This window comes from Colias croceus, chromosome 15 (assembly GCF_905220415.1).
Source record: "Colias croceus chromosome 15, ilColCroc2.1".
In the NCBI taxonomy this organism is placed as follows: Eukaryota; Metazoa; Arthropoda; class Insecta; order Lepidoptera; family Pieridae; genus Colias; species Colias croceus.
This window is the reverse complement of record NC_059551.1, coordinates 5,020,430-5,046,603: the sequence shown is the minus strand read 5'-3', so window position 1 is coordinate 5,046,603 and position 26,174 is coordinate 5,020,430. Positions and strand designations below refer to the sequence as shown.

The window sequence follows — 26,174 nt, the reverse complement described above, 5'->3', positions numbered from 1 at the left end:
TTTAAACAACTCAATTGTGAAAAAAGGATGTTTGAAATAAATGTATCACTCAATAAACGGTTAATAGTTAATACATGGTAAACCTTTGAACCACAATTTTCATTTCATGGTAATTAAAACTATAATTTATATTTTGTATTGTTACCTTTTCATGGAACTGCATTTTATAGTTTAGATTTTTTAATAAATGAAACACACTTTTGTATTGTATATAAACAGTTCAATAGATAGACACTGTACATTCGCGTGAAAAGGATATAATATCGAACTAATTATTCAGTGAACTTTGATTAAAATTTAATATACTTTTTTTAAATACATTAATTAGTTATATTTTAGTATCTAGAGATTTCAATAATTATTATCCAAAACCGCCTTTACCTTTGAAATGAATACCAGAAAATATGAGTTAAAAAAACCATTTTCAGCAATAGAGGGCGGCAATTTAACATAAAGAAGATTTAATTAATTTAAATAACATCATATTTTAACACCTTACATTTGAATTTGTTTCTAATTAATAAAAACGCTTCATTGAATAAATCAAACCAAAAAAGAATGCGTTCTACCTTACGTCTTTATCTCATAATATAGAGTAAAATATCGAATGAAAAAATACTAATACGCAACTGGTAAAAGGCATTCCATCTAATTGAATGTAACTTAATAAAGTAATAGATAATATGTTAAAGGTTAATTACATTGTTTTAACTAGCGAAGAAATAATAGTTTTTGCCAAGAATCTCTATATCTCTCAGTACGCGTAAATCATGAAACTGATCACGTAGAATCAGAAATAACGCCCACAAAAATATAACGAAGCTTAGATATTAAATATTGTCAATTATACGGGACAATATACCTAGTATAATTATATTTAGGTGCCTACGTCATTTCATATACCTAGTATGAAAGAATGTGGGCTACGAACGGAATGTGAATTGTTAAGATGTGACGATTGTTAAAGGTTATGGTTAAATCCATATAGCTGAAAATATTTCATTGCGTGGTTTTTTTATAAGTTTTATTATAAATGTAAGAAAAATTGAGTATTTTTGTTTGTTGCCAAATAATTATATTCGTGAAAACCTTATTGTACGAATTCTAGCTGAGAAATTGAATGCGGAAGTAGGTTTATCGTTTTAACTTCGTAATGGATCATTGCATCATATTAATATAAAAGATAGAGATCTAACTCAGAGGAAAGGAAAAAGATTTCTAGTGGTGATGAAAACCCACTTAACTTACTAACAACGAAAGCTGATGCATGTTATACTAACTTCAGAGATTATTATTTCTCATATTATATATAGAAGATGTAATGTTCATGTTTTAAAAGATAAATAATTTTCTTTAAACCGAATAAAAAATGCTATTAAAGGTAATTATAACGTAAAATGGAGAGCTAGTCTTCCGTACCAGCATAAGTTCTGTTTATACTATGGTACAAGCCTTGAAAATCTGCATAACAATTTCTGATTTGTTCCAGGTATCAACAAATGGTTAGAGATGTTAAATTTGTCACCGTCAATCTATCGGACCGTTAATGATGGCGACCGGCCTGTAACAAGCAAAAAGGTATACTCTAGGAGGCCTTGGTATGCGCCGCCGATCGATCCTATCGGAATAGAGAAGGAAGAAGGTCAGTACAATTTAGGTAAGTACAATTCAGTCATACTTTATAAAATTAAAAATTTAAACGTGTTGTAGGTGGCGGGATAAATATTTTTTTAAAGAACTAGTTCTTTCTGGCGAGCCATTTCACCCACCGCAACGTCCGTGTTATAAACTTAACAAATTGCGTACTTCTTTAAACCTTCCCTGAAAACCACGTTATAAATTGGTAAAAACAAAAGCCTAATAATAATCGGACAGACACAAGCGGCGGAGGACTTTGTTTTATAATCTAGATTTCCGCCCGCAGCTTCGCCCGCGTTTGCAAAGGAAAACCCGCATAGTTCCCGTTCGATAAAAACGATAAAAACTATCCTAGGTGTTAATCCAAGCTAAATTTCATTGTAATCGATTCAGTAGTTTTTACGTGAAAGAGTAACAAACATCCATACATCCATACAAACTTTCGCCTTTATAATATATAGATAGATATGTAGGTATTGATATGATATGATAAATCGAGCTAAAATCAATTTAAACAATTTAATTATTAAGTGTACTCGAGTAAAATGGAACAGTGCAAAATCTATTCTCATCCTCTACAATTTCTTGTTAATGTCACTGTACTTAACATTCATGAGTGTTTGCGTAATTATATTTTAATCTTTATAATATTAGGTACTATTTTTATTTAAATGGATTTTTCTAAACTATATTATTACTAACGATATTATTTTCATCAGACGTTAAAATTAAAGTTACGCTTAAAATGTGTTAATAATATATATCTTATAACAATTAGTATGCTATTAAACGAATACTCAAATAGAAGATTGATCCAATAAAACGTTCCAAAATATTTTTATAAGTCTCGAAAAATTAATTGACTTTCATTTGTAAATCAAATACTTGGCCAAACTACACTTAAATGTAAATAGCATTTCATAAATTGAAAAAAAAAACGTAGTAAAATTATTTTAAAACAATTTATCTTCACAGGATACGACACGGATTACAATAGTGATCCAGGCGAGGAATACTATGGTAATATAGAGGAGGACCCAGTGACCTCCGTGCAAGTAGAGGCCTTAGGACACTTTGAGGCGTCTTCATCTAACCCCAGATACGAACAAGCGCCCACCAGTCCTGTCACAGAGTTTTCGTTCACGAATACTGTTAATTTAAGAGGTGAGTACTAAAACCATATTATTACAACAGGAGTACACAACACATGACATAAATTATTTTTAACATGATTTTATTAGCTCCACTTACGCCACTCAAACCTATTTAGGCTCAAAATATTTAAAACGGACGAATCGCGACAATACCATGATTTCAGTTTATCTTATCGCGTGTTTTTTTAGCTCTTATAACAACATTTATTATCTTTACTGCCCCCAGCTTCACTTGTATAATTCTCGAGTAAAAACCAGCATTATATGATGAGCTAATCCAGACTATGACCTATCTATCAACCAATATGCTTGTTTGTTTTCCATTGTTACTAGAAGCACAGGATAATAACTAGTAGCTAGCTAGAAGCTATTTTTGTAAGCTTTGTGAAATAAACATGTGGTTATAGCATAGCAAAGCGTTCATTCACATTTCAGTATCAGAAATTTATTACCAACTATAACATACTTGAGCGTGTGATTGTGGTTACACACGCATTGAGCATCTACGCCTTAATAATTGTAATGGCATATTAGAACTGTTATCCAGTTTTATACGACTTCAATCACTAAATAGTATAAAACAAAGTCGCTTTCTCTGTCCCTATGTCCCTTTCTATGCTTAAATCTTTAAAACTACGCAACGGATTTTGATGTGTTTTTTTTTAATAGATAGAGAAATTTATTAGGATTTAGACAAAGCGGGCGAAGCCGCGGGTGGTAAGCTAGTATTAGATAAACATGGAGAACTTGCCGTTTCTTAACTCATCATAACTAGGTTAAAAGTTAACTGTAGGTATTTGATATTTAGTTTCATAAAATTCAAATGCTTTATGATTATTTTTTTTAAGAATAGAAAAAAGTCGATGCCGGCTTCGAACCCTCGTCTTTTTGCCTTGCCGGGGCGAAGACGCGAGGTCTAGGCCTCTCGGTCACGCGTGAAAAAAAAATTCTCGACATATTATCTGCATTCTGCAATTATTGTAACAAAATATACATATAAAGTATCACAGATAATATTATAATACTATGTAGTATCTTCTACGTGGAACGTGTGAACCTTGCTCAGTAATGAAAGTTCTTTTCACAATTTTCTGTAATCTCTTGCACGTATTGCGTCTGCTATCGTGAGCGTATAGTCGCAATCAGTGTGATTGAATGAAGGCTAGTAAGGGGATATTAGCGCATCGTTAGATAGCTTTACTGTGATAGGTTGTATATTGTATAACGGCTTTTGATTTACTTCTCTGTAAAATGAACAGTTATAAAGATACATTCGTAAAGCGTATAATCAGCATTTCTTCTTTTTAATTTTTGAAAAATTTTAAACATGAGTTTAAAATGTTTATGGTGAGTATAATATGAATAATTTAATATAATATTATGAACTGACTTGAACTAGCTGGTATCCGCGACTTCGTTCGCGTTGTGTTAGTCAAATGTGAATTATATATTATATATTTAAATTTATTGATATTTATTTCATTTTCAAATCAATTTGCTTTGAGATATTTTGACCTATGGAATTGACTTAAATAACGTACATAGTTCCCAAAGAAATAAACATTTATCTGAACCCGATTTGAAATGATTTACGTCAATCCTAACAGTCTGCAATAAATACAAGCACTAAATATCTCAGGGGTACAATTTCGGATCGAAGCAAACATTTGTAAGGGCTGGGCAATATTTACCAATGCGTAATCGAGTTAGATTCGGTAGGTATGTGGCGAAAAAAACACAAATCGTAGGGTAGACAGAAAATAAAATATTGGACGGTGGTATATGTTGTGGAGTATATTACCTAAGTGGTACTATTGGAAAATCGATTTGCTTAATACATTTGAACATACGGAGTTATCAGTCTTATGTTATAGACTTCTCAGTTCAATCGATATAAAAAGTTAAAAGTGGTTGAGATTCAATGGCATCTTTAAACGTATAGTTGTAGATACATATATTTCTATCTAGAGAACTGATAATATTTGAACCAAACATAGTTTAGTTATATGCATAACTCTGTATATCAACAGACAGGCTTTCGATTAAGGAAACCTCACTTCGATTGATTCGTCAGTTCGCATGTCAGTTACCATGCAATGGAAAGTGTACGTAAAGCAGAACCAAAGGTTAACATGTGTCAGATACACACGTTAACTTTATTATACAATAACTTTTCACCCGTGGCTTTGCCTGCGTAGTGAACGGAGAACCCGCATACTTAGCTCCCGTTCCCGTAGGATCTCCGGGATAAAAGCTATTTATGCTTTCTCAGGCCTGAAGACATCTTATATCAACCAAATCGGTTCAGTTTAAAAGTGATGAAGAAATAGACATAAGTACTTCCTTACAATTATTAGGGACTAGCTTCCGCCCGCGACTCCGTCCGCGCGGATGTCGGTCTTTGCGTGGATGGTTTATTTCTCCATTTTGAGTAACTCGGACAATGACATCTTATATAAATATCTATTGGACCCAAATACGGCTAGGTCTATAATAATACGCAAGTACGCAACGTGTGTTCGCGGTACCTACTACAGAACAACGTATATGGATAACTGAAAAATTGAGATTAATTTTTTTTCTACTTATTTTTCCAGGATAAAAAGTATCCTATTTTACGCCCAGAATAATAAGGTATAATTATACCAAGTTTCATCGAAATCGAACCGGTAGTTTTCACGTGATGTCTTCACATACAGACAGACAGACAGACAGACAGACAAAAATTTTTTTAATCACATATTTGGGTTTGGTATCGATCCAGTAACACCCCCTGCTAGTTATTTTTTCAATATTTTCAATGTACAGAATTGACCCTTCTACAGATTTATTATATGTATAGATTATAATTTGATCGTCAGGGAAGTTATACTGATAGAGCCTTTTAATCCTCTTGTAAATTGTAATCATAATAAAACGTTAATAACATGACAATTCAAGCAACATTGTAAATCTGTTTCAACAAAATTGTCCCATTACAAACACACGTGTTCATCAAACTGTAGTGTAACTCGTAAAAGTGTTTATTACGATGTCATATTTTCTGGAACATTATAGCCTTCATATTATCGCGGTAATAATATTCTTGGTGCCATAACGTATTAAGATAGGATAAGTTTTTCGTACCTTTTGTGTCGGAATTAGTTTTCTAGCCAATGGGCAAGGGCAACGTTATTAAAATGTAATAAACATTCCATTATTTATTTTATTAACAGTAGTTGCTAGGAATTATTTTCGTATCCTTGTCCAATAAATAAAAACCATTTTAAAGTGATTTAGTAAACCAATTATTGAAACGAAAGACTATCGGTTTCGGTAGGTATAGGGGTAAAGTGAGATATAAAGCATATCAACCACATTACATTTTATGTGAAAGATGCAAAAAGGGTGAATGATGAATCCATTAATATTGTGGGTCTTAAACTTGTCGATGAAAAGATAAAAATAATGCATTTATATAAGCCATGTAGATGTTTATGGGACACCACTTATAAAGTTATTGCATTTTGTCGAAATTTAAAGAAAACTATTTCCTTAAAATCTCTACAAGACTGCATTTATAGGTACATGATGTAGGTGTAAACTGCTAGAAACAAACATTAAACTAGGTCATGTCTGTAGTATGAGAAAGCTTTCTTGTTAACGACAGCTAATAACTTTAGGTAATACTGGAAATGTTTTATAATTTCCATTAAATTTATTTAAAGACGTGGCAACAATGTAAGCAACTTTTCATTGCGTCGTAGAAAAATGATTGGTTCTTTGGAGTGAGTAATGAGTATAAAATTTTCTTTAAAAATCGATGGAAAAAGTGAGTTACGGCCATCTTATATTCAAACGGGAATGTTAAAAGGGCAATGTAACCAAATATAGAACAAAAAATTTGTTTAAGAATAAAACTCTGGGCGTTGCATTATTATAAACTGCCAAGTGTGTTGAATTTTGTGAGCCAAATGTACATTTTATTTACTTTGATTGACATAAATCTTCAATATACTTAAAATCAACACTTAAAATATAAATAATTTGATATGTAATAAGAAATACTTTACTATATAACTTTTCTATATAGAAATACGGTTTATTTCTAAATAGTCACTGCCAGAAATCCGTGTGACACCACTTTATCTCAATTACTGCAAGTGTTGAATGCTTCGCTACGTTGCATAATGCATTTCCAAGCACTACATCTTTTGCTACGAAAACGCTTTTATGAAAAATGAACTCTTTGCCTTCGTGTTTAAATTCAAAATTGTGCTCCCACTTAGCGATAATTTACTACCTTCTTATCACTAACCTTTATACTAAATCCTAAAGGTTTTCTTGGGTAACTTTTATAAAGTAATGCGGAACTCGTGGATCTCTGCTTAACATCATCCTCGGCTTTATTTTGCTTCTTCGTAATTTATAAGGCAAAACTCCTTATTTCTTAGCAAATATCTTATTTGCATTTGATGTGGAACAATGGTTTTCTTCATTTTACTTAATAGTATCTTTTGTCTTTATAATGAAGAAGGAAGTTATTGTATAATTTACTCTAGAATAATATGTATAATTTTTGGACGAAATGTTATTTCATCTCCATTATGTACTACGTTATAACCTATAAAATTATTTATTGAAGTAGTACAGTACAATAGTTACAATAGTTCATTTTCTATACTCTTTGACTTCTATGAATATAATATAAGAATGAATATTAGAAAATTGTGTTGCTCGCATACGCAGTAATTACGTAGCCGCCGGTGTTGGAAATATTCAATTTCAAAACAAATTGAAGGGAACTGAAATATACATGTAACTGTTATTGGTTGTTTATTGGAAAGCTCAGCAAATTCGAAATATACACGCTCGAATACAGTTTACGACTTATGGGTTGATTATACAATTAAAATGTTGTTCAGGCAATACACAATTATCGCAAAACCTATAAAACTATGAAATAAATGATATGAGCTTTAGGAATACTATTGGAGAAAAACCTATTTCTAGATTAATCAAATATCGTGCGCTTTCTAAATCTATATATATAAAACTCAAAGGTGACTGATATAGTGATCTATCAACGCACAGCCCAAACCACTGGACGTATCGGGCTGATATTTGGCATGCAGGTAGATGTCATAACGTAGGCGTCCCCTAAGAAAGGATTTTCCGATATTCTTACGGGAACGGGGAAAAACGGGGATACACGTACAAAGTCGTGGGCGGAAGCTAGTCTAAAAATAAAATGCTATTAGTGCTATTCTTCGTAATACCTATGTTAATATGAAATATTATATTAAGTAAATACATTTGACTTACCTCAAAATATTGCACACAGAAGCAGTGCTAGTCGCTTTGGGTGGTGCAAGCGCAGCGGTCATCCTTCTCCTCGTGATGGCGGGCGTGTTCTGCGCTCGGCGCCGCAAGAATAGCCCCTCCCCCGTCCCCTCGCCGCCAATTCTCGTCTACCCTCCACATGATATAACTGCGCCGTGCTATTTGTAAGTATAAAATATTTAACTTTATACATGGACTTCTTATTCTTTGAAAATGTCTGAGTATAAAAAAACAGAACAATTCATTTCTAGAGGTAGATATTTTATCATAATAATATAGTACCGTTTGTACTATATTATGATAACATAAGCTAAAAGATTTCTTATTTGCGTATAGCAAGACATAGTGTAATTTAGAATTATAAAACTGTGTTGAAAGGGGAGCAATAATAAAGAAATATTATTTATTATAACAACATATTACAATTTTATTATCACAACAAAAGCTAAGGATAATATTCATCTACCCCGCGTGAAACAATTCCAATTTCATTATTTCATAACACCACAGCCGTAGGCATGAACTAACTAAAACTTTCGCGTAATTGCGCTTAACCGAGCTATTATGACGTCGTCAAGCCCACATTTTCCGGCTACTGTAACGTGAATACCTTCGGGATCAATTACAATGCTTTCCGTCATGCAACAGGACTAAAGAAGTGAACTTTTCCCTGCCTACCCTGCGTTCGTCGTCGCTCGGCGAACTCCGTGACGTCAGCGTTTCGAGTTTGAACAGTGACGTGCTGTGCCCGCCTGTGCCCACGCAATATCGGTCCAACTCTTTCAGTAAGTACCCAATTAGTTTAATTATATTGAGGTATGTTAGGAAACCTCTCAAATGCAAACTAGCTCATTAGCAAATTAATTAGATGCGTTTAGCTATAGCTATGTTATCTATTGTGATTTCAACGAATATCATTGATTTATTTTCGTATGTAGAGAATGTTTTACATCATAATATACCGTCATATACTTACCTATTAGTTAAATATACATTTCAAAAACTTCTGACTAGATCTCCGATTACTTTAGCTGTAAGAGTAATTATTAAAGGAACGCCAAAACCAGCACAGGTACGTTGGATTTGCTCAGCCATGAAATGCTTTGCTCATTATAACTAAACAAACAACGGTGTTTATTTTTATAACATAAACTATGTTAGGAATATAATAAAGAATATTTGCGTATCAACTTTAATACATTATGTAATTTAAATATTCAGGTATCCTACGTATACATATATTTCGTCGACTATCGTTACCTATATTTTCGTTATATGTTCCATCGTCGTTTCAATGTTTTTTTTTTTTGGTTATGTGTTTGGAATAAATAGTTCTCTGATAAATTCGTAAATGCCATTCACAAGGTGAATACAATTTCAGTGACGTCACTTAAAACAACAACTACCCACACGTTTGCATTTTGAATATCCCATAAAAGAATGAATGTAAATATTTCAGAATATTGATAAACAATTGTAATGGAATATTGATATCATTGCATAACACTCCACAACCTTTGTAACCGTAGTCTGTACCACCGTTTATATATTTACTAGCTTTCCGCCCGCGGCTTCGCCCGCGTTTTCAAAGAAAAACCCGTATAGTTCCCGTTCCCGTGGTATTTCCGGGATAAAACCTATCCTATATGTTAGTCCAAGTTACCCTCTATATGTGTGCTAAATTTCATTGTAATCGGTTCAGTAGTTTTTACGTGAAAGAGTAACAAACATCCATACATCCATATACTTACAAATTTTCGCCTTTATAATAGTAGTAGGATAAACAAAATTCTATACAAATTGTGTATACGGGCTTTAATTAATCTGAATAGCAGAATCCTTATAATTTCTATTTAGGGAATTCCATTTGTAATCGTACCTTTCTTTATTACTTTCCTGGAAACCTTATAAGTTATTTCCTTTCATGGGATTCATAATAAAGGGTTACTTTTGAGTTTTGTTCTCTATTCATACACTTTTTGTCCTCAATGAATAAATAATTAATTATGAAAGTTTGTAAGATTTGTATTGAATAAAAGAAAATTAGGTGCGTGTTTTACATCAAATTAAAATCTTCGCATAGGTACTTAATATCAATTTCGATAAAATATTAATTCCAGATCAAAAATCAATTCGGAATCATCAAAAAATTCGAAACTATTAATTGAGTACCCAAATTGGAATTAGGTAATAAACTACTTTCTATGCCAACTATTAAGTGTATTTTTCTTATGTCCTAATTTCTTGATAGTTTTGTATTTAACATATAATAGATTATATTTAAAAGCGTCTATTTTTTTCCATAAAAATATATTTATTTCATATGTACTAGCTGTGCTTCCCGGTTTTACCCGCAGTGCTCCGCTCCTGTTGGTCTTAGCGTGATGATATGATATGATCACCTATAGCATATAGCCTTCCTCGATAAATGGGCTATCTAACACTGAAAGAGTTTTTCAAATCGGAGCAGTACCCGAGATTAGCGCGTTCAAACAAACAAACAAAATCTTCATCTTTCTAATATTAAGTAGGTATAATATATTAAACTTAATAGGCTCATTCAATATTATACCCTTAATAAAACGCACATACAAACTTCAAACGAAAATTTTCACAAGAATTCACTTACATAGGTATGCTTTTTTCAAACGCAAACTTTACACATAATAGAATTCATAGCTTAATTAAATCAGAATTAAAAAAGCAGTGAATTTGCATACGTGGTAAATCTCTTTCAATTCGAGTTTTTAACTTCATTAACATTTCTAAATGGGAATGTTGAATATGAAAGCAGTCGCCGAATTTCAGCCCGCGGCTACAGTTACACAATTATAATATTATATTTATAACATTATTACAACGTGAAACCTAGGTAACGTTGTTGGTTTTTCTTTGTTAATACGAGGTAATACTTAGTGCTTTGTTTAGGACTTCGTGATAGAACTAATGTTTAATTTAAGATTGCTTGTGAAATTTGTTAACGTCGCGATTCGTGCGTTGTTTTATTTCAGTTTATTTAATTTGAAAACAACTTAAATAGAAACGACAAAATATTTAATTTTTATTGTGTTCGTTATTCAAATCAAATCAAATCAAAGCTAAGACACTAAAATATACCAATAGTTGTAAATATAATATAGTTAAGAAGTGAAAAAGAGTATTAAAAAAGCCAAGCAAGTAAAACCGCGAAGCACAGCTAGTTTCGTAGTATTTGGTAAAATCAATCCACGGCACAGCGTAAATAGTTATTTATATGTTAATGTAATTACTAATTATAATATCGTGTATCCGGGATATAAAACAAAATTAAATTGTATTGTGCATTTATTACATTACTAAATGATTGTATTTCTGTTATAATTACTATGCTATCAACACTTCTCTATTTAAAAGGTTTCGCACTTAAGATCAATTTAAAATCACTTCTCATTAAAATGTCTGTTGTAAAAAAGCAAAATAAATAAAAGATAAATTAATATTGGAATTTAAAATGTTAAAGTACAAAACGAAGAAATGAAATACTATATCGCATTTAGAATAGATTTTATTGCGACCCTCTTCCCTCTCATTATATTTTCATAACGAAACGTTACCCTTTGGACACTATCATACACGCTAGTGCCTAGTATGTAGTCAATATAGTGTCTTATGATTAGTATTCTTTTTTATTGGCGTATTGTTTTGTTAAAGTTAATTATAAATATTGTAATACAAATAGCTGTAAGGAATCTATGTATGTAAAAATGAAATAAAAATAAAATAAATAAACATCATCAGCCCATTATGTTCCCACTAGCCACTACACACACTAGCCATGATGCTGAGTGTACAGGCCATAATCCACCACGCTGGCCAAGTGCGGGTTGGCAGATGTCGCATGTCGGTTTCTTCACCATATTTTCCTGCCTTGTTTCGAGCTTTAGTATGTAGCTTTTATATAGCTCATTCATCATCATCTTTTGTATAGCTTATTACTCAAAGCTAATATGACAACAATGAATCTAGAGCTATCAGCATATTATAAAATAATTGCCTCTAAAGTTCCACAGACCGACAAACTCTTTATTAAACGGTTAGAGAAGTTTTTATCTCAAACATTAAGCCTTAGCTTGTTACAAATTGTCCAACTGTAACGTAAGTCAAGATTTGCGTAACGATTGCTAAGCTCGTATTTAAAGTCAAACTTGAAATATAACGTTTTTGAACTTGAGATATGTTACGTAGTATATATCTGTCAACTGTGTATGTATATTTTTCCATTATTAAAGGTCGTTTGACTAATGTTTAATTATCTATACTATAATATTATAAAGCTGAAGAGTTTGTTTGTTTGTTCGTTTGAACGCGCTAATCTCAGGAACTACTGGTACGATTTGAAAAATTCTTTCGGTGTTGGATAGCCCATTTATCGAGGAAGGCTTTTATAGGCTATATATCATCACGCTAAGACCAACAGGAGCGGAGTAATGCGGGTGAAACCGCGGGAAACAGCTAGTAAAAGTTAAAAGTTAAATATAGCTTTATTATCATCATACGATAAATTCGCTTCTACGAGTATAATAAGAAGTTTCGAAACTCTTTTATTAAGATTAATATAGACGTAACATAAAGTAAAGAAAAAATATCTTACAATATTTTTTGTAATAATGATTTTAAAATTTAGCTGTATAAAACTAATAAAACGTCTACTTGAAATTCTTAAAAAGTTCGAAACATCACAAAAAAAAACAAGATTTGAGAGCTTTTGGCTTTTTGTGTAAGAATTATAGATATGTAAATAATTATATTTCCAGGTCAGTTGAGAATAACTTCTTGAACATTAATATAAAATTTTCCAGATATTAATTTTTTATCATAATAACTGCTTTGTGCAAATGGGATTGTACTTTTGTATGTTTTGTCCTCAATTGCAAATTATTTTTCAACGATGTGACGATAATTCTGTTATTTTATACATTATAAAGAAACCATATTCTCTTTAGCACCTCTAACCAACATTAAGGCTAATAGTATACAGATAAAATTTTCTTTATTTATAGCAATGTGCCTAAAATAGCCTTTGACGAGCATAAGCGTTAGCAAATAAGGAAAAAAACAAAGATTGCATCAAACTTCAAAGTAAGGCGTGAAGGAATTCCAAGAATGCTTGTATCAATATGTAAAAATCGATCGACAAACCTTTTCCTTATGGAATAAGCGACATAAGACGCTCTTTATACAATCTAATTTTCTGTGTTCAATCTATTGAGATGTTCCGTCTAGTGTATTTTCGTCGGCGACGTTCAAAAATATATTCACTGAAATAAATCGGAAGGTTATCCAGTGTTTTGTAGAGAAACTGAATTGAATAGAATTCGAATTTATATACCATATCTAATAAAGGCTGATTTTTCAATGTTTGGTTAAAACTTATTCATCGAATAACGTATTAAACTAACATTTCAAAAATGTATTCTAATTGTCCGTATTTGACAGTTTACTGGCGACATTTTAAAATGTTCGTGTAATATGTACTTTATTGGACGGATAAATTTTAACCAAGGATTGAAAAATTGGCCCTAAGAGTAATGTTTATAATCCACTGTTTTCTTTTTAGTAGTACTTGTATATTATTATGTAGGTAATAGGTATATCTGAAGTTAATCAAACAGTTCCACCAAAATGTGTTAACATTACTGATCTCCTGAACTTGTTTAACGCATGTTAGAAAATATTATATTTCACAAAAGAAATCATATTATACTTTGATTAAATTACGTGAAGGTTTTTTTTTTATCTCAATCGTCTTGTTGACATCTTAAAATAAATAATCTTTATCTTAAGTACTCAATTATTTTCTACAAGCACTCCAACACCAAAAGCATAATAAATTATTTATTATTTTGTATTTTAGAACACTTTACACCATTGCAATTGATTATTTAAGCTGTAAATAAAATAAAATGTACCTAATATTAGTGCAGCAATTTTTACAGCACGGACCATAAAAACTTTTTCAGTCAACTGTTTTCAAGGTTGTAAACGTACGATGTTTATTAATTTTATCGATAAAAACGTGAATGAACTTATGAAGGTTTATACGGGATATATAATATACCTAATACCTATACATAATTTAGCTTACCTATATCGCATTTCACTCAAATAATATCGATAAAGAAAGTATAATACATATATATATATATACGAAAGTATAATACATATGTATAAACGTATATATATAAAGATACAGTTTAAGTAGGTACACTTATCACTATCAACTACAAAGTGATGTGGGTAGATCAACCTTTTATTATTTTTTAAATAAATCTTTCCATTTTATTCTATGAAATATTTAAAAAAGCAATCTCTTCCGAGCTTTTATCGCGAACTTCCATAATAACGAGTGTTTAGTTGAATCGAGTGCGATGTTCGGGATTTGAAACTCTAAATTCTAAATGAGACAGGAATAAAATTCCTTGAAAGACGTCGAATTTCGTAGAAAAAAAACGAAAGAATACCCTTCATCTATATGAGAGCTATTTTTTATTACTAAATCTTACTTAGGTATCTACTATAAATATAATACTAGATATTAATTCGAATGAAATGTCTACGATTCCGTCAGGAAATAAATTGTGTCGCGTTACAAGTACGACTTTTATTAGCTTAGCAAGAAGTTTTTAAATTCAAGCAATTTTCTTTTTACGACCCTTAATACTTTACTCCTCCTACATATTTTGTACTATTTCTATGTATTTTTATACGTTGTTATAATAAACAACAGTAACGTAGCATTCGCATTTTACACTACGCGAAAAATCTATATTCAATAGGAATACGTATAAAAAAGAATGAAGAATAGAAGCTTACATACCTATGAGAAAAAAATCTTGTAGACTTAAGGTAACTTCTACCTTTTATGATTTCTTAGAACATTTTAAACTGATCAATTAATTTACTGAAGTCAAAAAATACACATTTCTAGCTAGAACATTTCGTGCACTCTCATTGGACTGCAAAAAAACATCATCCAACAAAAATATTTACTGAATAAGTTCAACTGAAAGTTTACCAAGTTTTTACAATAAGCCGGGATTAACATTAATGGACCTATCCGACAAAATGTATTCCAGCTAAATGATTTTAATTTTATTTCACTTGCCAAACAAATGGACGCTTCCCATTTCTATTTTTAAACAAAATTCATTGATAAACAAGCTAAACTTGTATAACAATGGAGTTATCAGCGTCGCAGTAATACAATTAGGTACTTCGCTTTGTTGTATTGACAAAGAGAAACACCCGTCATTATAACAAGGTCAACTTCATTAGCTGATGATCATACTGATACTGCAGTGTACCTTGAGAATGTACTGAAAAAGTTTATAAGGAGAATACTAAGAACAGTTGGTGCTAAATATTTGCATAAAGATTTAAATTTTCATAAAATTGTTTGTAAAAGCTTTCAAATGTTTTCCATAATAAATAGATGGCTTTTTTTTATTTGTACTATAAACACATTTACGTTCATAAATCAAAATCAAATGTTTTAAAACTTAGATATATATTTTATATAGGAAATGTTTAAATGAATTAATACTATGGGTCGTGAGTTTATTCAATCTACTAATGTTTACGAAATAAATTGTTTGAATAAAGTTAGGAGAGATGTAAATGTTAAGTACCTACGGTGTTGGTTGTTTAACATTTGCTAATTCTATTTATACGGTCAGGTTTGTAACTAAGATGAAAAGGATAGTTGTGGGCGATAAATACATTAATACACACCATTTTGTAACTTATTTCAGAGAAACTTTGATTTTAGTGGCGAAATAAATCAGGAAGAGACTGTCATTAAACGTTTTCCTTACTTTCAACGTCGACTGGAGTTTTACTTTACAGATTAATGGTACTAGGTGACTAGTTGTGCCGCGCGGTTTCCCATAAGGGGCCATATTAAGTTTTTCATGGCTCCTATTATATTAAACTGGTGTATCACCTATTTTTCTGTTAAGTTAAAGTCGGTATCATGAATCATAAGTATCGATACACTCACAAACTTTCGCGTTGATATTTGTGTGATTTCTATTCGAAAAAATGAGGTAATCGATAATGTAGTTAACACTTTGCTAACTTTTGTTTTTAACGCAGTTATCACTTGTTAGCATGCATCGTTAATTGAGTTTACTTATACTATTTTCGTAACAACTTAATTGAGAATCCTACTTAATAATAGCTATAGTTTAATATTGTTTAGTCTATTACAAGGGCAATTAACTGATAGCACACATAGATAACAAATTCTGTTATCCATGGATTGAATCAGAGTCCTAACTAAGGTTCAATTAAATATATATTACATTTAACTCTATCTAGATTGTTGTTATAATTGTATCCATATTTGAAAGGGAAGTTATTACGCCTTAAATTTGAATACATTTTATTGAAGGAAATCACAAATATGAGATAAAAATACAAGCATATACAAAGTGTGTATTCGCCTTCCAATCAACTCTTGTCACACGATTGATTAGGTGATATGTCGTTTGACATTTGCTGGTTTCAGCATCTTGGAGATTTTCATACTTTGTCGACAAGAAGATAAGGAAACATATAGCCCTTTCACCTACAGATATGCACACGAATATAGGATAAACAGTAACTTAAATCACGTACCTAATGTTTATAAGAAACCTTATTATACCTTATTGAAAGATAACTATACGATAACTGATAATAAAAGAGAATTATAAGATGAACCTTTATGAAATCTACCCTTTCATTTCAATAATTTTACATACTTAGTTGCTGTTTTATACTACAAAGTGTACGATAATTATTTTAATTGCAGTATGGACGATCACTACGTTGATTCAGTAATATAAGTACAATATCACCTCGGAGGTATAATTAAGTTAAAATGAATTAAATAAATATACCTAATTCGATTTAAGCAACGTTTATGGATGAATGTTGCAAGTACCTATAATTATACATAACTATTTTAAGGCGGACATTATCGTTTTTAAATAAGAACGATGTATTTATATACTGAACTTAAAAGCAACGCGGTATCATATTCATATAAGATTCATACTATCTATAGGTACATAATAAATTGTAAACCTAAAGCATTGTAACAATAGTGACATTAGAAATAGAACCCTGAATGAAAATAATGCATAAGTATACCAAAATTAATTACCAAGCCACAATAAAAAATATAAAGTATATTATATATACACAAATAATTAGCAAGCCACTACTAACAAAAAAGAAACATTGAAATAAAAACTTTCTCTTCGTGAACTTGAGTCACAATGAATTTTCCGAAATCAAGCCACTTGTGTATTCTTTACAAATGTACCTCGCCTCTATGAAATATCAAATATCAAATCTATTTCGTAGTTGTACTCTTGGAAGCGTAGTTTAATGACCGTGTCGCACCCTTTAGTTTACGCCCATGTTTAATTTAAACGGTCACTTACTATAAAACTATCCGTTAAGAACGCGACTAAAGTCAAATCACCAATCAACATTTAGTTGATACGTGTTATATTCAAGACCAAATATAAAAAATAAAATATATGTAAAACTTGATGATATTTTCGATTATCCTGATTGATCAAAAACATAAAATATTGAAATTGACTCGATAGAAATAATTCACGAAGTTACCTCTAAATTTCACACTTTGACGTTTTTTACTTGACATGGTTATGTCTATTATGTTATTTTTTTCATAAACAATTATATTGAAACATTTGTGAGAACTTTGTTATACCACTTTTGTCTAATTACTTTTAGTTTTGATTTAATCACGATAAAACACTTTTGGCGCTTACTATATTTTTAATTACGCAAGAAATCATCTTGCATCGCACGTTCTAGGAGCTTCAAACATAATTCTATTTCATACATCAGACGCTATCGCTCCGTTGAGACGAGTAGACCATGCTTAAATTGCTGTGCCGCGCGCCGATTTTTTAATAATATTGTTTCAATATTGTTTTTTTGAAAATGGTAAACAACAAAAGAACATTGAAACTTCAGAAACGAGAACTAAAAGAGATTCATATTTAAATGATATCTAACTAATTTTCGAAGATAAGTATAGTATTGTAATCATATTAATAAATACCTAATTATTATTTATAATAAATAATAATAATTATTATTTATTAATATGTATTAATAAAAAAATACGACTTTCGATTCATTTCAGAAACTTTATGCAGGTGAGTTTAGATATTACATAAATATGTAATATCTAATCACACTCACACGAATTTATGCAAATGCATAAATTCGTTTCCGTGGGCTGAGTATTGACGCGACGATCTTAGGTATACAAACATATATATAGGTATATATTATATGGATACAAATATTTCATTCATAGTGTTACATCAATAAAATCAAGAAAGATTTATATGTACCTAGTATATTTTTTATTTATTACTTATTACCATTACTACTATGATTACCTACTACCTATTTGTAGATTCCTATGGTTGTTCCAGTAAATAACGTAAATAGGTTGTGAATAGTAGATATATATAATATAATATATTCACAATCTGTATTATAATAATCACTGGTGCAGTGAACTCCCATAAATAATTATAATCCATACTATAATATTATAAATGCGATAGTAACTCTGTCTGTCTGTCTGTTACTCAATCACGCCTAAACTACTGAACCAATTTGCATGAAATTTGGTATGGAGATATTTTGATACCCGAGAAAGGACATAGGCTACCTTTTATTGCGAAATACATATGTACCACGGGCAAAGCCGGGGCGGACCTCTAGTAAATTATAAAGTTATACCTGCTCATTATTTGAAATCTATCGTAAAATTAAATAAAATAAGTAACTTTACTCGTCTAAATATTTGTATATATAAAAATGAAACCCGTTTCGCGTTTTCACGGTATCACGTGTGAACGGCTGAACCGATTTCGATAATTCTTTTTTTATTGTATCCCTTGAAGGATGAAGGATGGTTCTCATGTAGAGAAAACGTAAATATGTACGGGCGAAGCCGGGGCGGACCGCTAGTTACAAATAAAATACATAATATATCATTCATAAGTAACACGCGAAACGGAGCGCTCTCGATTGCGCTCATATGAAACAACATTCAGTACAATGCCTACATACGAAATCCAATAAGAGAAATTTCGCGACAGTCCTGCGCGTGAATCAAAAGATGGAATATCCATTTTTGGAGCGCCGGTTTCAAGCGACGACCGACGGTGATAGCAGCAATTGCGCGCGACGCGTCGGCGACCTTGCCTCCTATATTATAAACAAACACTATGAATAGGGTTGCCAACTTTTTTTACAAGAAATAAAGTACGTATATTCATTATTCAGGTCTCTCTCTCTCTCTTGTCGGTCCCTCATGTCTGAGGATCGTGGTCAGCATCAGGGTTGCATCTGGAGCGGATGATTTGCCTCCACCGGTCTCTGTCCATGGCGTCTCTTACGACCGTGTAAAAAAAAATATTAAACAGTATTTATTGTAGTGTGTGCCCTCTGACTAAATAAAAAAAAATTGTGAGCGTCTAAATGTAACACATTATATCTGTCTATATTATGTGTCTGCACTTTGATGCTGAAAACAGTCTTTTGTATAAATACTTTTTATTTGTTAAACAGTAAAAAGTATAATTTAGTGAAAAACAGTAGAATACTGTTTGGCAACCCTAAGTATGAATACACTCGCGAATGCAAATTCGGGGATTTTCTAATTTTGCTAAATTTTTGCGTTTGTAGTAGTGTATGGTCAGCAAATAAAAAAAAACAACATTTTATTTTTAGTTTTTATTATATATACAGGGTTACTTGTAAAACACCAGCAACCTCGCAGGACAAGATACCTTACATCATAAGTAACAACATTAATAATTGTTCTACGACTTTTGATATTTTGTTAGATTTTATTTTCATAAAAAAATAAATGTTCATTTCATTTTCCGTTTGAATATTATAAACTCTACGCGCATCACAAAAATTACGTAAACAAGAAGCGAACGGGAGGGGAAAGGGGGCGTCGCGTCGCGGTTGTCCTTTCGATGATGAGTAGAACATAGACTTACAAACGTTAGGAGAGTACAATAAAAGCTTAAAAAATCATTTAAAAATAATTTATTTCGTTATGCCAACAGCCAAAAGTCGTAGAACAAATGTTACTTATGATGTTAGCTATCTTGTCCTGCGAGGTTGCCGGTGTTTTACAAATAACCCTGTATATGGGATTTTAAATTAAACTATATGTGTTTCTCCTCTGAAAAAGATGAAACTTTATTTTAATATTTGCACATTTAACATACGTATAACTTTTACATTAACAATTAACAATATAAAGTTACAACACTTACACACAAATTAAACACTTCAACAAATATTATAACAATAATAACAAATAATAACAACAATCAACAAATACAAAATTTAACAATTACGTAATAATTATAACTTTTGAATGAAATGTGTGCTTTATGTTCTAACGGTACCAAGCGACTCACGGACTGCACGTGGTACCTGCGGACAGCGTAAACTTGTTTATATGGTTTATTCTGGTTTTGTGCGTGTTTCCACTTTCAACTATCAAGTGACGATTTATTTATTTGTTTTGTTTCGCAATTATTATGGTCAAATATTAATAACGAAACAAATTATTATGGACACGATATTTTATTGTTTCACGGTAGTCGTTTTGTCGTTTGCTCAAGAACGTGAAATTGAATGATAATTATTTTTTTTTAAACTCAAACTCAAACTCAAACATTCATTTATTCAATTAGACTACTATTTAGTAGCACTTTCGAATCGTCATTACATAATTATTTTAACATTTACCACCGATTCGGAAAGCAGTGATCTATGGAGAAGAATCGGCAAGAAACTCCATAGTTGCTCTTGTTATAAAGTCAAAACCATTTTCTTTCAAATAAAAACTTGTTTTTATTGAAAACAAAAATCAGAGTGTTGCTAGGAATAAGTATAAAATTAAATAGTAATGTAAGGATATCGAAACATTTTTGTATAGGCCTGAACGTTATAGTGGAAACGCGCTCTAAGATCTGAGTAATATACACACCACTAGATATGCAAATATTTCTCCAAGCTAATTTACCTTGTACTAATATTATACTAATATTGTAAATGTGAAAGTAACTCTCAATCACGCCTACTGAACCAAATTACATAAAATTTGGTATAGAGATATTTTGATACCCGAGAATGGACATAGGATAGGTGTTATCCCGGAAATCCCACGGGAACGGGAATTATGCGGGTTTTTCTTTGACTGCGCGGGTGATGCCGCGGGCGGAAAGCTAGTATATAATAAATATAATATAAAGTATAAACACAACAATTTAACATTCATTCAAATCATACAAACAAACAGACATAAACAAACAGACAGAATTTTTTACGGATTCGTGCTCTATACTGTTTCCCTAATATCGTTTTTTTGAATATATTACATACGTATACACTTTTTTTACTGTTTTATTATATACGTATAGATTATCATCAATAATTATAAATAAAAATTAAAAAATAATAATAAATTATCATATTACATAATTTGCCATGATTTCAACTTCACTGTAGATATACTAACTACCGAAAATACGCGTTGAACGCGCGAAGAATATTGTGTTTAATTTAGCGTCCGATGAACTTTACGTAAGTACGGTGAGCCGTGTATGATGGAAGAATGATTGCGCGCGGCATGGCGCGCTAGGGCGGGGCCCATAACTTTAGAAATTCTCTGGCTTTATGCCCACTCTTAATTTGAAGAGGATTCGAGGACTAATATTTCCTCTTTATTATGGTGTGAAACTTGTACGTACACTATTATAGCTTATGTAAATAAATTAAAATAGGGTAAATGTTCCTGGTGCATTAAATATTGCTGATTTATAATCAAATGCTTCTAAAGTACTTAGATATAAATAAATATATGTAGTAATTATATAGTCTATATAATTTAAATTGAAGTTATATAAATACTGCACATAACAATTATTATTTCACAGTATGAACATGATATTATAAAAACATGTTAATAACTCAAACAACTCAATCAACATATACCCTTATATACTAAAAGTAAATTGCTTCGCATTTTCCTTTAGATTTTTTTGTAGGTATTTGTCATATCTACCCTCTTTCAGCATTAATATTTAATACCAAGATTATACATGTAAGAGCGTGGTTGTATTACGTAATTAAATACTGATATAATATTTCTTTGACATCTTTACTCGACCAAAGTCAAGACAAGAATGACTCGCAACTGCCGACGACCGTTATTTTTAGGACGATCAAAACAACTATTCGAGTGGCGTGACAGTGTGAGTCAGCGCAGGTGTTATTTGTGTTGTTTTGATCGTTATTTTGAATACGACATGAAATATTATTATTACTTGATAATTAAATGATTGTTAATACTTTTATCCAATTGATTATTATTAAAATAATTAATTAAGTTAAGCAATTGATTTACTTTTAAAATATATTTTTATCGTTAAATTAAACGCGCTAACACGGCCATTCTGAAAAAAGCTCGTGCTCTGAGCGTTAATTCAAACAATCAGGTTATTATTATTTTCCGCCCAGTTGTAAGACTAAGTCACAGAAAACCCGTACAGACAAGTGGCATTCGATTCTATTTTTATCTACCCAGTTGTCAGACTAAGTCACAGAAGACCCGTACAGACAAGTGGCATTCGATTGTATTATTATCTGCCCAGTTGTCAGACTAAGTCACAGAAGACCCGTACAGACAAGTGACATTCGTTTGTATTATTATCTGCCCAGTTGTCAGACTAAGTCACAGAAGACCCGTACAGACAAGTGGCATTCGATTGTATCTGCCCAGTTGTCAGACTAAGTCACAGAAAACCCGTACAGACAAGTGGCATTCGATTGTATTATTATCTGCCCAGTTGTCAGACTAAGTCACAGAAGACCCGTACAGACAAGTGGCATTCGATTAATATTCATAATTAGTTTCCATTACCGCTAACACGGTCATCTAAATTTGGCTTTGGTACTATTCTTACACGTACATAGGACACAATAGTAGTCTAGCAATTGCTTGTACTTTTCGCTTCATAGCAATCATTGTCGAGTATTATTGTGATTTACGTAGGATTCGATAGCTCAACGAGTTTTTCCAGCTGCGAACAGCGGCTTCTGTATCTCATCTGTATCACAACTCTCAAGTGATAACCATAAGTCCTGGAACATAATTAAAAGTTAAAACACAAGTAATATCCGGCTTGGCCATAGTAAAACAATAACACAATAACGTCCTCGTACGTTCATTTGAAATGAGTACGGTAATTTATCTCGTGGTTTCAAAACAATGTATTAACACAAAATTAACCGCTCGGCCAAACTGACCTAATAGAACACCAGTCACATCCACACGATGAACTCAAACTCAAATATTGATTTATTCAACTGGACTTCGCTTAGAAGCGCTTTTCAATTGTCAAAATACAGAAAAATAATAATTTACCAACACAATAGCTTACACCGGGCGCCATCGAAGACACCACATTGGATTCAAATTCCCTGGGATCAAAAACTTATTATTTGCGACATAAGCACGTCGTTCGCTTACCACAATTAAAGGCTCAAATATCCTGGACAACCGCCCGGATTGCACATCACATTAATATTGATGAACTACATTACCGTTACAATATTCCACACCACAAAAATTTACTTCACACAACGCACAAGAAAATACACTTTGTGCGAGTTCCTTCATCCTTGTTTACTTGAAGTCAAATTCAATTCAATTATTTCGAAGCTTAGATTTTTCGAAGGTTGAAGTTCACAGTCGTATACTGTCATGATGGTGACAGTGACAGTTGCACACTGTCACGTAGTATGATAGAAGAATTTGTGCCAGCCTGCCAGGATTCCGAGTAAGGGCTGGTTAATCTTCTACTTCTGATGTAAGAGCGTGGTTGTATTACGTAATTAAATACTGATATAATATTTCTTTGACATCTTTACTCGACCAAAGTCAAGACAAGAATGACTCGCAACTGCCGACGACCGTTATTTTTAGGACGATCAAAACAACTATTCGAGTGGCGTGACAGTGTGAGTCAGCGCAGGTGTTATTTGTGTTGTTTTGATCGTTATTTTGAATACGACATGAAATATTATTATTACTTGATAATTAAATGATTGTTAATACTTTTATCCAATTGATTATTATTAAAATAATTAATTAAGTTAAGCAATTGATTTACTTTTAAAATATATTTTTATCGTTAAATTAAACGCGCTAACATACATATCCATAAAACATTCTAATTATAAAGGCTTATTTACATATGAAATTAATTACTTTCTGACCTCTATTGTAACATTTAAAACTGTTTTTATTTTATCAGTGTAATTAATCTCATGTATGTAAATTTAATTATGATCATTTCACTTACTTGTGTAAAACTAAATGAAATTATTTATATTAAAAATTCATGATAATAATATACAACTTGACTTGATAATCATTTTATAACGCATCGTATTTTTTAAGTCTTTTGAGTTTGATTTACTTCTTTTGAAAAGTGGAGACCGGTTGATTTTATAGTATAACCAAAAAATATTACTCATAAATATACTTGGGTGGAATGAACTGTGAAAATTCAATCTTAAAATCGAATAAACACTATCGTAAATTTAATTACTCTGTAATTCAAACTCTTAATAATTTACCACCAACGTAGAAGGTTTAAAATTAATTAATTTAATATTATTATAACGCCAAAAAACCTACAGAATCTATTGTAAAAATCTTAATATATATAAATCTCGTGTCACAATGTTTGTCTTCAATGGACTCCTAAACCACTTAACCGATTATAATAAAATTCGCACACCATGTGCAGTTAGATCCAACTTGAGAGATAGGATAGTTTAAATCTCAAATCGTTTTAGAGAAAGCGGGCGAAGCCGCGGGCGGTAAGCTAGTTGTTGTATAAATATTATTTAATGTCATAGTTAGAAAACGAATGTAATGTTCCGTATTGTTTTAACAACCTACATTTTTCTATATATCTAATTAGTATACTGTATAAGGTATTTTAACTTACGATACACCCTGACTTGTCCTATTTTACTATTTCATACAAGTGTATGAATCTCATGTATGTAAATTTAATTCAAGTAACGAAACTCAAACGAAAAATCGATGTCCTAGCACACTAGTAAAGTTTCTGCCACTTACAAAGGTCACATCTAGACGCTGATCTATCAATCGTTTAGTCAGGACGAAATAGGGAGTCCCAAGGGATAAAACGAGTGGAATTACACGTGAACCTTCGCTATATGTACTACCACAGATACTATAATACTATAACTACTAAATACTTTATGACGTCATTGCTTGCTGAAATATTTCAAGGGCAATTTAACAAGAACGTATTTCTGTTGTTTACATTACCTTATATAGAAAATATTTTTGGAACCTCTTAAATTCTGGATGCTGTGTATATTATGTATACTGTATCGTTCCTTAGGGATACGTCCCTGCAGATAATCCGATGTTTATTTACGTTCGTTTATTTATTTTTATTCCGGGAACAGGCCGATGTTATTTAAACACGTTGGTCCACATGATTGAAATTCAGTCCATTCTGTAAGTACTTTTTTACTTTGGAAAAGTTAATATTATTTTAAATCGCTATTCAAACCATAATAAAAAGTAAGGCTTGAGGCGGTTTTCCTTTTAAAACAATGCCTAAATTAGATTGAATGAGACTTTAATAATTGTTCGTATTATTAAAGCTAATATTTTTTTTTTTTTACTTAGCACTTGGAGAACTAAATAATGTTTTACATGATTTACATTTGGATATTATTTTAGTAAAATTAGATTTATAAAAAAATGTATATTTAAGAACAACTTAAAATAATTTTATAACAGAGTACCTACAGATAAAAATAGGTACTTTAAATAACGTCGTAACTACTATCTAGATTCTAGACTATGCTTATACGACTCAGTTTCTATCTTTTTTTAAG

At 31.4% G+C, this 26,174-nt stretch overlaps 1 protein-coding gene across 1 annotated transcript in view; it reads left to right on the top strand.

Annotated features, from left to right (window-relative positions):
* Positions 1–26,174, top strand: part of LOC123697698 (synaptotagmin-15-like) — a 70,055-nt gene that overhangs the window by 20,330 nt on the left and 23,551 nt on the right. The window contains exons 2-5 of the mRNA XM_045644229.1: positions 1,490–1,657; positions 2,614–2,802; positions 8,116–8,278; positions 8,763–8,899. Of these exons, the coding sequence (XP_045500185.1) occupies positions 1,510–1,657; positions 2,614–2,802; positions 8,116–8,278; positions 8,763–8,899 (637 nt within the window). The 5' untranslated portion in view covers positions 1,490–1,509. The remainder of the gene's footprint in view (positions 1–1,489; positions 1,658–2,613; positions 2,803–8,115; positions 8,279–8,762; positions 8,900–26,174) is intronic.